The following is a 16,025-nucleotide window of genomic DNA, read 5'->3' on the forward strand; positions in this document are numbered from 1 at the left end:
TGCGTAGAGCCTCAAAAGCCAAGAAAACTGCAATTTGTGAAAAGCTTTACATGAACCTTGGTCCAAGCAGTGATAGTTTAACTTTGGGGTGAGCAGACAGAGAGGATTGAGGCCAAAATTCATTTTCAAGAGAAAATAAAACCTGTGCTTGTTCTGGTCCGAGTGACTGTGTATGTTTGCCAATAAATATGAAGGCACTAATCAATGGTCTACCTCTTGTTAAATACATTTGATGCAAGCTGAACGTATAGTATCAAATCTACAGATCATCTGCTCAAGTGCATTTCTAGTAATAGCACAAAAGCGATGTAAGAGAAAGAGGTGAAGAGATAGGAAAAGCGAATATTGGTTTGAGATAGAGATATATGAAGAGATGGAGGAGGGCATGTAAGAATGCAGAGAGAAAATGGGGTGCAAAGGAGCTAGAGAGAGAGAGGGGAAGGGATGATGAGTACATATGGAGGAGGAAATGGAAGCGGAAGGGGGTAAGAAAGGGAGGAAGAGTAAGTTAAATACAAATGAAGGGAGTGTTTGGGGGGGGGGGGGCGGTGGGGGAGAAGAGAGAGAGAGAGGATTGTAATTATGGCCCTTTCAGGTTAGTGAGTAAACCTGTTGAATATGGGTTGCTTTTTCTATTGCCCTACAAAGTATTCTGTCCTCTAGCCCAATAGATAAGCCCTGTTTTCATAATAGTGATCATTATGGACTGGGTACCTGTATTATGATGCTACAAGTCTCTTAACAAATTCCCCCTTCCCTCCTTGTGCATTGAAGTCACTGTAAGGACCATTGTTTGGCTGTAATAAGAGAGGCATAGTCCAGCAGCCTCCAACTTACCAGGATTATTCACATCTTTATTACACACCATGAGCTCGCTATGCCCAAAAAAGCCTGCGATGTTTAGATAGCAAATCACAATTCCAAAACAAAAGAAAAAGCAACATATAAAACAAAATCAAATGCAAATTACTTCATTCAAATACATTTTCAGAGCATCAAAGGGGAATAAATATGATAGCAAACAAACCACAGTACTTTTAAGACCTGTAGTCACCTTCAGCACTTAAAAGAACTTTTTTTATTATATATACAGTATTCGTATCTATATGAAGATTCAATCTTTGCAATGTGTCCCCTTAGACCACACTGGCCACCATCTGGAGCATCCATTGGTCCACTTTACTAGCTAGACAAAATATGAAGGACAATGGCAACTTAACCCCACCCCCCTCCCCATATAAACCTGTAGGTATCCAAAGCAGGAAGAATTTCCAATCTGTTCTAGCTTGCTGGATAGAATTTCTTCTCACAGTAGCTGGAATCACCAGATTCATTTTATGTGGCAAACAAACTGCTCCCGTGACCTTTCCCTGCATCCCACCCACTCATCCATCCAAAGTCAACAGTTTCTGCAAGGAATTTAGCTAATACTATAGTGGTTGTCGCAACAGTCATTTTGGCTCCATCCATCACCCATCTTGTCAGTTGGGGGAATCAGAATCCTGTCTCCCACTTGCCCCAGTGTTGGGTGTGAGCTGGATAGGATTAAACCAGAGCAACAAGGGAGAGGAGGGAAGGGGCGGGGAAAGTAAATACAAAGCAATGTCATCACCGGGATTTTAGAGAAGCTTAATGGTGGTTGTGGGAAACTTCCATATTACCTATCCTGAAACACAAAAGTACCACTGCAGATCTTCTATCCTTCCAAACTCAGGTGTCTGGAGAGGGTTCTAAACTGTACAACACTAAGGCAAAGTACTGCTGTGGCACAGATCTGATACTGGTGGTGGAAGTGATGAATTAAGGGCAGCCCACAAGAAACAGACTGGCACAAACATTAAAAGCGTATGTGTGATTTTTTTTAACAAAATGCTGGGCCAAGCATTCTTAAGTAACCCAAGCGACAACATTGCAGTGTACGAAACATGGCTGTAAACCAGACCAGGAAAGGTCAATGACAAGAAATACTGAAGCAGTTTAAGGGGTGCCTGGCCCTGCAGTATTTTAACGTAATTGAGCTCCCTTCACTTACACATAACTATAAAGGCAAATTAATCACTGCACCATGTTCCCTCTAGTCTGGTATATGAATAGTATGGGTGACAGCATCTACAGCACACAATGTAACTGTGTTTTATCCTGTCAGGATGTGAGTGCAAGATATTCCCGTTCTGGCCCAGTTAACTATTTTAACCTCCCCTACTCCTTTAGATGAGCTCCTTTGAATAATGCCAAATGAAGCCCAACTTTAATATCATATAAATCTTATTTAAACCTCGTCCATGAGCTCCACTTGCAATTTTATTTATTTGTTTCTGTCCACACTCCAGGAAGAGAAACTCCAAAAGGTAAAGCTTTCCTTCAGAACGCTAACAGGAACAAGGCCTAGAACACAATACTGGGATCTGGAATGTCTTTAAATTCATTCAGTTCAACTAAAGCTTATTAATGGAAAAGGTAAAATACCTCTCACATCCAAATAACTTTGAACAATGGTAGCACTTATAGCACTTACATGCGGGTCAATTTTGTAGAATAAAATAACTTAATTCAATGGCTTGAATGATATTGAGACCTGCCATATGTGGTTAAAATTCCCCAAACCATAGGTACAAGGGGGAAAACATTCGACTTGGACAGAAGCAATAGGCACTGTTTCTTTTAAACTGAGCCTACTTTCTATTCCTTAGGGCATTTTACTACCTTTAAGAGCCCCATGCAAATGAAATTTGCTGTTGTTACATTGCGATTACCCAAGTGGTCTAAAGTTAGTACAAAACAAATTCATTAAAAATGTTTCATGACTGCTTGTCAAGTGGACATGGTGAAACTGAATGAATTGCAGCCTTAAAGCGATTCATTGCACCCATGCTGCACTCCCACCCCCACTGCCCTGCTGTGGGAATCCCGGTCTGAAGCTCATGTCCAAAGCCTGGCAAAGTAGTACTGCTCTACTCAATGTTGGTTTACAGTCACAACTTTCGCAGCTGAATCAAGGTACGGCTGAAACTCAGACTTTACACCCACGGCTCCTGGAATTAATAGGAAATGAATAAAACGCATAAAAAATTAAAATGATTAAAAATAACTCCCAGTTTACCCGATGGGTCCCTGGTCCAGTTTGCTTTGGTGGGTGGGGCAGGTGGAGCCCAATCGTCTTTATACCTCAATTCACTTTTGCCCATCAGTTTTATCCTTTCCTCTTCTCCTAAAGGTTCAAACTGGTGTCTTCTGACTTCTTGTACCTCACTTCAGTTGTGGGAGAGGGGGGGACTGGCGGTGGGGGGAGAAGGGGGAGATTCAAGCAGAGCCTGGTCCTGCCCTCACACAGCAACACATATGTATCTGGACATGAACACACATGCGTTCAAGCGGGATAAAGATTGAGAGGGGAAACTCTGGCTCATATTCCGCCTCCCCTTGTGCTCAATGACAGTGAGGTGGATCACAACAGTGACTGGGGATATAAAATTCTTCTGCTTTAACTTGTAATATTTAAAATAAGTGAAAGAGCAATAAAGTCAAAGTCTACACACCAGCCAGACTGTAGCTTTTAAAAGGATTGGGGTTCAGGTCCTGCGTCAACTTTTATCCAGATGGAAGTTGCAGAGACACCCCACCCTTCCAAAACTCCGAACCTCCATAGCCAATCCAAACTACCAGAACCACAATGATAAAGATCCCAATTGAGACCACTAATAAACAAGGCCTCCATCTTCAGTCACAGACACAAACACTTTGTGCATAAATACAGAGAAACTTATACAAATAGGTTTGATTTTTCTTCCCCCTCCAATATAAAACAGTAAATACAAGAGCTAGAAATCTCTCTGAAGGTAATATAAGAGATGAGAAGTCTTTCCTCTATCATTTCTCTCCCCAACACTAAACCCACACAGGGTGTTTTTATTTTCATGACCACCTGTTAACACACTAGACATCTGACTGCAGCACTGCAACGTCAGACTTCCGAAGGACAGAAAAATTGCTTTGTTCATCGTTTATCTCTCATTGCTCCAGTGTCACCACCTCCACTGCTTGTCCTTCCACGGTTACGCCAGACGACTGGATTTCCGTCATCCTTGTGGTAACAGGGGCCATTGCAACCTGCACAGGTCTGTTACCCTGAGCCAGGCTGGTGACGACGGTCTGGTACATACTCACTGGGATCTGCACCAGGCCTGGGAATGAAGGAAACAAAAGAATCAGTTAGTTAATGATGCAGAGACGCCTTCCCCACACACTCCCTCACAACCCCCAACATCAATGCCATGTCCTTTAAGGTGAAGCAGCCCAGTCTGTAGATACCTCCATTTAGGCCAACAACTTTGAGTTATGTTCTAAGGTTGACTGGCCAAGACATTTATTTTGACAGTAAGTACCAGTGCCGCTCAGATTTTCCTCTCCCACCACCACATTGAAAAACCAAACACACTCTTTTTCATAGGGAAGTGGAACCTGAAAGTAAATGTTATTTGGAATTCTGCTCAGTCAAGTATACAACACTCCAGCATCATTGTGACTCAAAGTTATAGGGCTGCAAAGGATAAATTGAGACAAGGACACACGATCCCATCAAGCCCTCTCCTTTCACAACCCACCAATCATGGGTTTTATCCAACATGCTAAATCACATGAGGGATAGTTTGGTAAAAATATTTCCCGATTCCCAAGGCAACCAAGCAACACTGCTGATTATTCTTTCATTCCCACATTGACTATTAACCTTTGTGGTCTGCCCTTCACAAACATGCTCCCCATTCAAACCCTAGTCTGACAAAGAGCATCTGATTATGGGATGTTTGGTCGCAACAACCTATCCTTTAATCTCCACTCTCACCCAGATATTTCCTGCATGACCTTCCCACACTCTCCTCTAACATTCTGTCCTAAGCCAAGCCCTCTGCTCTGTCTTCCTGCGCATTCTTCCACCTAGCTGTAATGACAAAGTTTTCAGTCATCTCGGCTCTATGTTCAGGAACTGTCTTCCTAAAATCCTCCATCTTGCAAGCTGTCTCCCTGCCTGTGGTCACCTCTATCTCCTCCATTTCTGCTTGTTGCCTTGTTCTTTTCTGTGGAGCATCTTGGGATATTTTTTACCTTGCATGCTGTCCAGGTACTTTCCAAACTAATTTATGTAGCATTAATGGCTTTTGCTGGGAATCTGCTCCAAGTTATTTATGAGGAAGGGAGAGGAAAGGAATTCTTCTAATCTCCAGCCTTATTTGATGCTTGCTCATTTTGAATCAGGGCATTATCTCTCTGAAGTGGAGAAAGCAGAGAGGGAGGGAGGGGGCTAAGGGAATCACAAACTCTTCGGTTATCCTTCACTATACACCTAGGAATACTGCGAGGCTATTCAGCCCCTTGGGTCTGCTCCGCCATTCGACTTGATCATGGTTGATCTGCACCTTTCGTAGATGGAAGTTGCTGGAGGACCCTGAACACATAGAAAGATTTCCTCTGGTGCTTATTTGTAATAAAATTTATTTGTTCCATTATTAGCACCTTTTCTGCTTTTAATGAACAGAGGAAATCTTCTTCCAGTGTAAAATTAGTTATAATACAGTCAAGAAGAGTTGGCTGTACTGGTCTTGATTGCAGGTTGGTGAGTTCCAAGCCTGGTGTGTTTTGCATTAAGTTGACGCAGCCCAGGTGCTACAATTGATCTCTGTGTTAGGGACGGCAGAAGCCAACCTGCTCCTGATGACAATTCGCCTGGAAGCCTGCGCAAGGCCAGTATCACAGGAATAACTCTGCCGAGGTCAGGCAGGCTGCTGCCACTCAACATGAAGGCTCAAACATGAGGAATAGGCAGTTGGTTGAGGGACTGGAGGGCAGCTGACTGTGGAACTGCACACCGACAAACTGTTGATGCCTTCCAGAGGAGAGGGGAGCTGTATAGATGCATGGGCACATTAAAACATACAGGATTCACTTCTTTGTAGTGTACTTTATTGACCCCAGGCTCTTGGGTAAAAGATACATTCTTCCCCTCACCCAAATGGCTATGCTGCAAGCAGGACAGTGAGTGTCAACAGCGTATTCAGCTACTGAGGCATCAAAACAAAGTCCTATTTTTAACTGTCCACACATGCAACCTTCCAGCAGAATACTATTAAATGAGAGCGGGGTGGGAATCTTGGATGATTTCCCACATTCATCCACAAAACTCGGGTAAGTTTGGTGACACACCCCCCTTGCTATTCCACTGGCTGAGAGCAGTTAACACTGAACCTGCTTGTCTGTGTAGTTTAGCTCCTCAAAGTACATCATTGGCCATAAAGCACTTTGGGCTTTTGGAGGTCGTGAAAGGTGCTATATAAATTCAAGTCAGAACTTGTTTTTTTTACTCGCTGGACTATCACAGGGGTGCTTATGTGGCGAACACAAAGGAAAATAGGCAAAGGCTTAAAAACTCCAATATTTAAAAAATCTTTCCCCATTTAATAACGTTAGCTGACCCTCTGCAGCTGAGCCAGGTCTGCAAGGCTTTACTGTGCCAAGATTTTTTTTTAATTTATTTTGAAAGATTCGAAGGACTTAGCCATCTGAATGATTTAGCAAAGTAGAGTTAATCCTACTGGTTATATAATTGATGATTAATTTGTAAACAGACGGAGGTTTTTCTTTGGTGCTCATGTCTATACGTCTAGAACCAACCTCTAATTAAGCTAATCTTTACATCTTCACTCTGACATGGGTTGACAAGCTTTCAAATTATATCAAAAAATATAAAGCTCCATCATTCCTCCCATCCCCCACAAACATACACCCAAATCAAAGCTCTAAGAAGAAATGAAGAGGATCTGAAGCTGCAGGCTATTAACTGACACTTGCGCACAGATAGCATGATGCCGGGCAGGAGGGGCTGAGATACTCCTGCTGCTGGCTTCCCTGAGTTTGCAAAGGCTGCACCTACAATTGCACCTCAGGCCCCACATTTCACAGGGCAATCAGAAAAAGAAGAAAAGGATTTATATAACAACTTGTGGACAATTCAGGGCACCACACTACAGAAAAGGTATGAAGGCCTTAGAAATCATAGAGAGGAGGCTTACCAGGGATGAGGGATATCAGTTATGAGGAGAGGTTGGAAAAGTGAGGATTGTGCTTCTTGGAATAGAGAAGGTTAAGGGATAGAGGTTTTCAAGATTATGAGAGGTTTTGATAGAGCAAATAGAGAAAAACTATTCCCACTGACAAGTAGGTCAATAGCCAGAGTTCAGAGATTTAAATTTATTGGTAAAAGATGTAGAGAGAAGATGAGGAGCAGTATCGCCACTCAGAGTCTTTGGTATCTGAATGCTCTGCCTGAAAAGGCAATGGATACTGATTTCATAGATAATTTTAAAAGGGAATTGGCAAGTACTTGAGGATGAGGAACTTACAAGGTTATGGACAAAAAAGCAGGAATGTAGGACGAAACATGGCTGCTCTTTCAAAGAGCCAGCACAGGCACAATGGGCTCAATGCCCTCCTTCTGCACTGTACGTTTCTTTGATTCCTTAAAACAAAACATTAAAAGGGAAGCAATGGAGGATGAATCACTGCAGAGGTGTTATTTATAGACACATTCCATGTAATTCTACATTGTGAACGAGCTGATGACAGTGAAAGGTGAGATGAATAGTTACCTTTAGCAGTTAATACCATAGACATTACTTAGAAGTATAAATTACAACCGTGGATAAGTGAAATTACATGAATTGCAGAGAACGTAGAGCAAAGAAACAGCCTATTTGGTCCAAATGGTCTATGTCAGTATTTACGCTCCACATGAGCCTCCTCCCACCTTCTTCATCTAACCCCATCAGCATAATCTTCTATTCCTTTCTCCCTCATGCGTTTATTTAGCTTCCCCTTAAACGTATCTATGCTATTTGCCTCAACTACTTCTTGCAGCAGAGTGTCCACACTCTAACCACTCTCTGGATAAAGAAGGATAATTTCCCCATTGGATCTTATATTTATGACCCCTAGTTTTAGAATCCCTTACGAGAAGAGCAGTTTAGGCTGACTGCCCAAGAAGCATGGAAACATGCCAGGCTGTGAATAGTGAAGGGCTGCTGGCTGTTTCGTCATGAGCCACAGACTTAAGCTCATTACTCCACTCCAAGGCTGACTTGGACGTAGTACTTTTATTAAACCCAATCACACAATAACATTGCTCAGCAACAAAGCTTCTACAGATGTCACTAGTTGCTTCTTAACAAGACAGTGGTTGAGGCTAATCACTGGAGGGGGGTGGGGGAGGGGACCATGGTATTGCAGGAGACATTTGAAATCAGAAAACAGAGGATTTTCCTTCACTCCTCTCCTGCTGTTATTAACTCTGCCTGGGGTACAGTTTTGTAGGCAGCAGGTGCCCTTTAGGCAAGGTGGTCGTGGGGCCATTTTTCACAATAAAGCCTAGATAATGAGTTGCAGCAGGGGTTTTTTCGACTATGAGTGCATCACAGCCCGTCCTTATCTAATATCTGTTCTTGCACATGTGCACAGGCAACTTTCAGCTAGAAAACCGCTGGATAGTAATAGCAATCAGGTCAGGCTGATTTTTTTCCTTTCTAGCTGCAACACCCAAACCACCGTCTCAGCAGAGTCCAGGCTCACTTGCAGACTGTCAGACCGGAAAGCCATCTCTGGCAGCCAATCAGCTGGATTGGCTATCAGTACCTGGCCTGGATCGGGAGCAAATTGGGCCTTTGGCAAAGATGTGCCTCATTAGGAAGCTGCTTGTAAGATATCAGATTTGCAAATAAGTGGATTGGGCTGTAGCTGCTATCCTGGAGTGAGATTTTCTATCTAAGTTTCTCCAGTGTGCTGTTTGTACACAGCAGGGAGCAGAATAAGTCACTTACTATTGATCAGGAGTCTAATACCAGGAAAACCTCACCAATTGAAGTCTCTTGTCCCTTCCTTCCCCCCCACTGACTTCCTCAGCCGCCCCTCATCACCTCCCCCGAGAGTGCCAAAGCATTCCTGGTATACAGTTACACACCCCACCATGGGATCATTCCTTGGGTACTGAGTAAAACCCCTCAACAACATCCTATCAAACGCTACCATTTTGGTATGACACAGATCAGAAACAAAGTAAACCCTAGTTAGCCCCTCTCTTCGCAGCTAAAAGGTGTTGGGGGCCAACATTAATGTCCCCACCACCAACCGGGCTAAGATCAACTATCTCTGCACAGGAGAGGGAATTGATCTTAGTGGCTCAGCTATTCAATGCTTTAACCAGCTTAGCCCTCATTGGCACTTTGGTCAGTTACAGACTGCCGGTTGTACAGAAAAGAAACCACCTGCTATGGCTTAGATGGTGATTAGCAAGTCATACAGAGCAAGTTTCCAAGCCAAGTCTGTCTCAGCTACAGCAGCAGAATGGAGCTTTACAACTGACCTCAGCAGTTACAGAGTCATTGGGTTACAGTGGAGGAATCAACCAGAAGCACTTCTCTTGATTGTCTCCATGAACCCTTTGGGAGTGTACCCATTGACAGAAGTGGGTTTGGTTGAGATGTCTTATGGACACATGAAAAGGATGGCTGCATGGATGAGATACTGGTGCATCTGGATGCCTTTAGCAAGAGCCAATATTTTTGAGCAGAGGTAAAGAGAAAAAAATTGATGAGTTAAAATAAACAGTTCTCTCTACCCCACAGACCCATGTTTAAAGACATTGTTGGGCAACTCTGCAATTGTCAGCATCAAAATCATCCCTTCAAATACATGCACACAACATGGAGGAATCTCAGCAGGCTCTCAGCTGCCAGGAAGCTTTTCTGGGTGACTGAGTAAGCATGTGTACTACCCCTTTGTTTCATAGCATCCTAAAACAGCATAGCACAGATATGCGCCCCATTGAGTCTGCAATGGTTCTTTAAAAGAGAAATCCAGTAAATCCCACTTCCCCCAATTTCCTGCAATTTTTTTCTCCAAGTGTTTAACCAATTCCTTTTTGAAGACTACTACTGAATTTGTATCCATCACCCTGACAGGCAGTGCATTCCAAATCCAAACCACTCATTGCATAAGAAAGCTTTTCCTCATATTGTCTCTGGTTCTTTTGCCAATCACCTTAAGTCCGTGCCCTCTGGTTATCAACCCTTCAGCCATTGGTAATAGTTTCTCTCTGCTAGCTCCATCTAAACCCTTCATGATTTTAAACACTATCAAAACTCTTTGTGGTCTTCTCTGCAAGGAGAACGACCCAGCTTCTCCAGTCTATCAAAGCAACTGCAATCCTTCATTCCTGGGATCATTCTAGTAAATTTCTTTTGTACCCTCTCTAAAGCCTTCACATCCTTCCTAAAGTGTGATGCCAGAATTGGACAAGGTGTTCCAGGGGCAAACTAGTGTTTTATTTAGATTTAGCATAACGTCCTGGTCTTTTTTTTAACTCTATGTGTCTTGTTTATAAATCCAGGATCCCATATGCTTCATTAACTTTGTTAACCTTTCCTGCCGTCTTCAAAGACTTGTGCACAAACAACCCTAGATCTCTTGGTTCTTGGTTCCCCTTTAAAATTGCACTTCTAGGCTTGGGCCAGAATGCATAGAAGTCCCCTTTTGATGGGTTGAAATGTGAGATGAGTTGAAAGCAGTAGTAGGCTGGGACTGACACTTGTTGCAGTGGTGTTGAAGGAATTTCACTTCTGCAGTTAGTTCTATAACATAAGAGAATGGCTGTTAATATTGGGCAATAAAAGGAGAATAAAAAAACAAACCTGAGTAACTTAGCGGATGAACGACAGCCTTTCAACACTGGGAATGAATTTAAATTCAGCTCAGGCTGTCTGCTGACTATAAAGAGCTTAAGTAAAGTGAGTCGGAGTTATCCGAATACAACCCCTATTGGGTGGGGGAAATAGAAAAATGTCACACATATATATGTAGTGCTCTTCTGAGGTTGGTGGTCAGGCACATTATTAGGGCAGGCTGGAGCTTCATGCTACATCTAATTGAAGGAGTTGTTCTTCATTTGCAAGCCATAACAATAAGTGCAGCCCTATATGTGACTGCAGGGCTCCAATACTGGGAGGTAGTAGTAGTTCAGGGTTCATTTCCAAAAACTGACATCCCTCACATGGATGTGCACAGAATTAGCACTTTTCTCTAAGAGTAGCATCTAAGATTCAAGTCAAATTAGGAGGATTCGCAATCTTTTTCCCACTGAGTGGCAGCACCAAAGGGAGGTAAAGCATTGCCAACACAAGCCTTGGACTATCCCCAGCAAAGCCTTATCAACTGGGTGAAGAGAAAATATTTAGGAAAAAGCTATCTTAATATGGAATTTAGTGGCAAGACGGAGAAAGGTTTGAGAATTTCTGTTTAATTAAATCGAAAGCATGGATAGGGCATGGATAAAAAAAAAGGGATTAATGAGTTGAGGTGCACAAGCCTTTAAAAGTGAGTTCACAGGGGTAAAAAGTGACCAAAAGAAATAAGAATACATGGGATGTGGGATTTAAATAAAATAATCCCTGGAATGTGGGTGGCCAGAAAGGTCAGCACATTGCCCATCCCTAGATGCCTTCTGAAGATGATAGTGAGCTGTTTCTTGAACCGCTACAGCTCTTCGGTATAACTGCAGGGCTTGCTAGACCATTTCAGAGGGTAATAAGCAGTCAACCATTTTTGGTCTGCAGTCATGAGTAGATCAGACCACTTGAGGACAGTAGGTTTCCTTCCTAAAGTGCTCGTTGGGCCCACCGCTGTTCCTAAGAGTGCTTTCTGGTAAAAGTAAAATGACTAAGGTTGTCAAATTATTGGTGGATATAGCTAACTATATATAAACATTTCATAGTTCCGCCATTACACTTTACTAAACTCCGAATGACAACAGTGCAGGTGCTAGCTCATTCAGAGCTTACGGTCCCCCTGCTGTACGGCAACCAGGCTGTGGGCTAATTGTTGCAAATGGCCCCTCTCAGCCGTCTGTGCTCTAAAGCTCATTATCCTATATCTTAAACTATGGCCGGCAGTAGCTGCCCTGCAATAGATTACCAGGCACCTCAATCTGCACACGAGTCGATTACAATAATTACTCCTCTGCTAATCGCCTTCGTTTTTTTTTATATTGAAATCTGTTACTCTTGATCACTTGTCTCCATTTGGAATTATTTTCAGATGTACAGATGGATAAAAAAAATCTGCCCTAATGCAATTTGTCCAATTTTTTTATCACCCTGCTTTATAATCAGCCTCCACTCCTTTAATTTTCACGCACTGGTTGCATTAGGAACAATGTCACAAGTCTTACGTGTTGCGTTAAAGCTATTGCATGTTGAATCTTTTCCTCAGAGCTGCCCCTCCCCCTTGATGGTGTCCCTACCTCCCCTGAAAGTTTGAACTGTCACTGGAGGATGGTTCCACAGATGCTGGCAGCCCCCCCCAAGTACCTTGCTGAGGGCTCTGTTCTTCATGTGCGAGCCCTGACAAGTGCAGGTTGGATATCTGACCGTCGGGGGCACCTCAATTAAGCTCAATCTTAACCGCCTTAAACACCTGCACTTTGACAACAGGCACTGGACAATTACCAGGAGCAGGAAGATACTAGGATATGGAAAGCGAGACAGTGAGCAGAACAGTGGGATTAGTATTTGACAGGTCAAATGGCCTCCTTCTGTGCTGTAAACTTTTAAGAAAATACTGTTTTACTGGTTGACTTACATTCCTTGGTCCAGGGAGCTGACATGATTTGTATTACCACAGCACTGTCCTGGCTGTGATCAATTAAATCATTGAATGCTGAGTGCTACACTGGTTGGTGCCTTTACTCACTAGGCCATGAGATTTAGAAGCAACTTAACTTGCTGGAATGCTCTCCCATTGGTTCAGTTGCCAGGTAGTCAATTGTGTGATTCAGAATTGCAGAACCTGACAGCACAGAAGTAAACCATTTGGTCCACTGTGTCTGTGCTAGCTCTTTGAAACAGCTGTCCAATTTTTCTGATCTCCTGCTCTTTCGCCATAGCCCTGCAATTTTCTCAAAACTTTTGGGGGAGTGGTCATGACCTGTTCTGGACACTTTCACACCAATATTCAGTCTCTTCCCCTTTCTCAATGTTGGCATTCCCTATATCATGCACCTTCTCTGACCTGCGTGATACCATGCAGACTGGGCCCTCTTATATTCAGCATTTTTAAAATAAACTAAAGATCACAGGTTTGAATCTTTACCAATACTGATTTCTCGATCCGGTTTGTTGCACCCAGGGGCTTTCTGTTGTTTGCTGCCCGTGGAACTGCGGCAGACAGCGGTCAACTGGGAAGGAGCGGCAACCTTTACAGGAACGTACAAGGCCACTGTGAATTGCAAAATACGAGAGGGGAATATGATGGAAATGGCACTGACACACGCAATCTGAAACCAGCACCACTAGCACAAGCATCCCCGATTTTCATCGCTCCATCATTGGCGGGCTGTGCCTGCAGCTGTCTAAACACTATGCTCTGGAATTCCCTCTTCAAACATCTACCTCTCTCTCCTCCTTTAATTAATTCCTTAAAACCTACCTATCTGACCAAGCTTATGGTCACTTACCCTAACATCTCCTTACACAGCTCAAATTTTGTTTGATACTGCTCCTGTGAAGCGCCTTGGGAGGTTTTACTAATTTAAAGGAGCTACATAAGTGCAATTTGTTGTTGCCTTGCAGATGGCTCCAAGTGGCTTTCCTTACAGCCTCCAAACTACATTTAAATATACTCAGTAAATACCTACAAAGAGCCAGGTACCACTTGTTTATCCATTGCCACAACAAGCAGATTTACATTATTACCCCAAGTTTGTCTCCTTTCCATTTGAAGATGCATGGTTCTTTGGGGAGGCACCTCACCTAAGTGGCCATGTCTGCCCAGCGGGTAAGTATGGCCAGGCTATTCAATGCTAGAGTCACCCAGATCCAATATCAATGCACACATTCCTCGAGTAGGTGGGTTGGGGGGGCACGGTGGGGAGGGGGGTTGCTGTCACCAGATAGTCAGTGGGAATGGAAGCTTTGGCGAGTTGACTCTCCCTAAATGAGGAATACCGATCTCACTGTAATACCATTAGCACAGATTAGGGATCAAACCAGGAACCTTCCTGGCTCAACGCTGAACTGGATAAACACATGGAGCCACTAAGAGATCTTTTTGGAATCTGTTTTTAACAAAAGTAAACTTAACTGTTGCAACTGGTTTTATTCCACTGCCACTGAGCTGAGGGGAAATAAAAGAGAAGGCCAGAATGGGGGTTTCAAGCTGAGTATCTACAGCATTGACACAAAAGGGTGATTTGTTCTGCCGCTCCTCCGCTGGTGATTACAGGCTGCAGATTACTGTGGTCACGTGAGCTGCTTAGAACAAGGCAAGCTGTCAGGAGCTGCTAAGGTCAACGTGAGCTTTCTATGCAAAGCTCAGAAAAGGGAGTGGGGGGGTGGGGGGGGTGGTGGTGGGCGCGGGGGGTGGAAGGAGACAGAGAAAGAAATGAATTTTCTACTTTTGCAATCTTTAACCTCTTCAATAAAGAGCTGTAACTCCTCATACCCCTTTGACTTTCATCCCTTTTATCTTGCAATTTAAAGATTTTAAAATCCAAGCCTGATGTGGCTATCTCATTTGGCTCAATGTTTCCAATTCTTTTTAACATGAACAGTGTACTGTGCTATAGACCTTAGCCTAAATTGCCACATTACCATAAATTGCCACATTACCATCTCCAACACACGCATGTTATAATTGCTTATTAGTGCCTGGTCATTAACTCATCTGGCTTCTAATGTTATTTTCCCCAGTTCGACCCTGTGTGGAGCTGCACCATACTACACTATACAAGCATTTCAGTTCACTGAAGAGGCCAGAGATCAAGTTCCAACAAAACCGGCGCTGGAATTGAAACTGGATCTACAATTCCTCGGCTGCTCAAAGGACAAATGCATCAACTGAGAAAAAAAAATCACACCCGGAACAAGCTGGGTCCCAGTCCAAGTGACATCAGCACAATGCCATGTGAGATGTGGCTGACATCGAGTCAGGATGGCGGATGTATAGTTGCATCAACTCATGGAATAAATGAGATTGGCTTTGTTTCTTTGCTTGAAACTCTGGTAACTGTTTGCAGCTAAAGAATTTCAATCCCAAAGAAAAAACAATTCAGCATTCCAAATCAGAGGTTACCAGCACAGAATGGAGAATAGAAGCAGATAACACATACATAAAAGCATGCTCAAGCACACATACATTCATGTGCATGCACAGTAACGAGACTTTTTTGGGAGAGACAGAAAATAAAGATCAATGCTTAAATTAAGAGCAGTTTATTCTTTGGGAGCTCTGATCGTCCTAGTGGCTCAAGGCAGTACCCAGAAAAGTGTGAAGTTATGCAGGTCAATAGGTACCAGGTTTGATGCAGTATTGAGTTAGCTGATGTTAGCATTCCTCAAAAGTGCATGTGTGTTTGAATGATGGGTGAGGATAGGAAGACACAATTAGCTCTACAGTCAAATAGCCTATTAACCACCTCATGGATGAATGGCTACTTGGATAAAGTACCAAAATTACAGGAGCTCTTCTAGAATGGGGGCAGGTAGGGGTGGTGCAGTGGTGGAAGGAAAAAATATCCACACTTTGTACTTTCAATGGGTAGGTGAATCACATTCCGTGGTACTGAGCCATACAAGCCAGGAAGATCCCAAGTTTTTGTCTTAGGTTTGTTGATTGGAGATCTTGTAGTTAAACACAATGTCACACTGGAATAAAAATCAAACTAAACCAGCATCCGCTCTCCATTGAGCACTGGTTGAAAGCTGGTGAACGTGGACTGTGGGATAGGCCACAATCTGGCTCAGCTCTGATTTCCCCGATAACAAACAAGCTGACGACCTTCGCTGCTCAAGCTCATTTGTGAAGAATGGCAACTTGGGCACTGGAGTCCATGCCTTCAGAAAATAGGAAAGAGAAACCAGGAAGCCCTTATTCCTGTCAGAAAAAGAACTAAATTTGAGTAAAATGGTTCGCTCAAGGAATTGTAGATTTCT

At 43.2% G+C, this 16,025-nt stretch overlaps 1 protein-coding gene across 9 annotated transcripts in view; it reads right to left on the reverse strand.

The window, feature by feature from the left end:
* Window positions 1–836: 836 nt before the first annotated feature.
* The window catches only part of nrf1 (nuclear respiratory factor 1), a 59,710-nt gene continuing 44,521 nt past the window's right edge, over window positions 837–16,025 (reverse strand). For 7 of the 9 annotated variants that reach the window (XM_041202689.1, XM_041202690.1, XM_041202693.1 and 4 more), the window contains 2 exons: window positions 13,186–13,311; window positions 837–4,181 (listed from right to left, as the gene is read on the reverse strand). In XM_041202689.1, coding sequence (XP_041058623.1) covers window positions 4,009–4,181; window positions 13,186–13,311 — 299 coding nt within the window. In that variant the 3' untranslated portion in view covers window positions 837–4,008. The remainder of the gene's footprint in view (window positions 4,182–13,185; window positions 13,312–16,025) is intronic. The other 2 variants (XM_041202696.1, XM_041202695.1) reach the window with 1 other exon arrangement.

Source organism: Carcharodon carcharias, chromosome 13 (genome assembly GCF_017639515.1).
Source record: "Carcharodon carcharias isolate sCarCar2 chromosome 13, sCarCar2.pri, whole genome shotgun sequence".
NCBI classification, from domain to species: Eukaryota; Metazoa; Chordata; class Chondrichthyes; order Lamniformes; family Lamnidae; genus Carcharodon; species Carcharodon carcharias.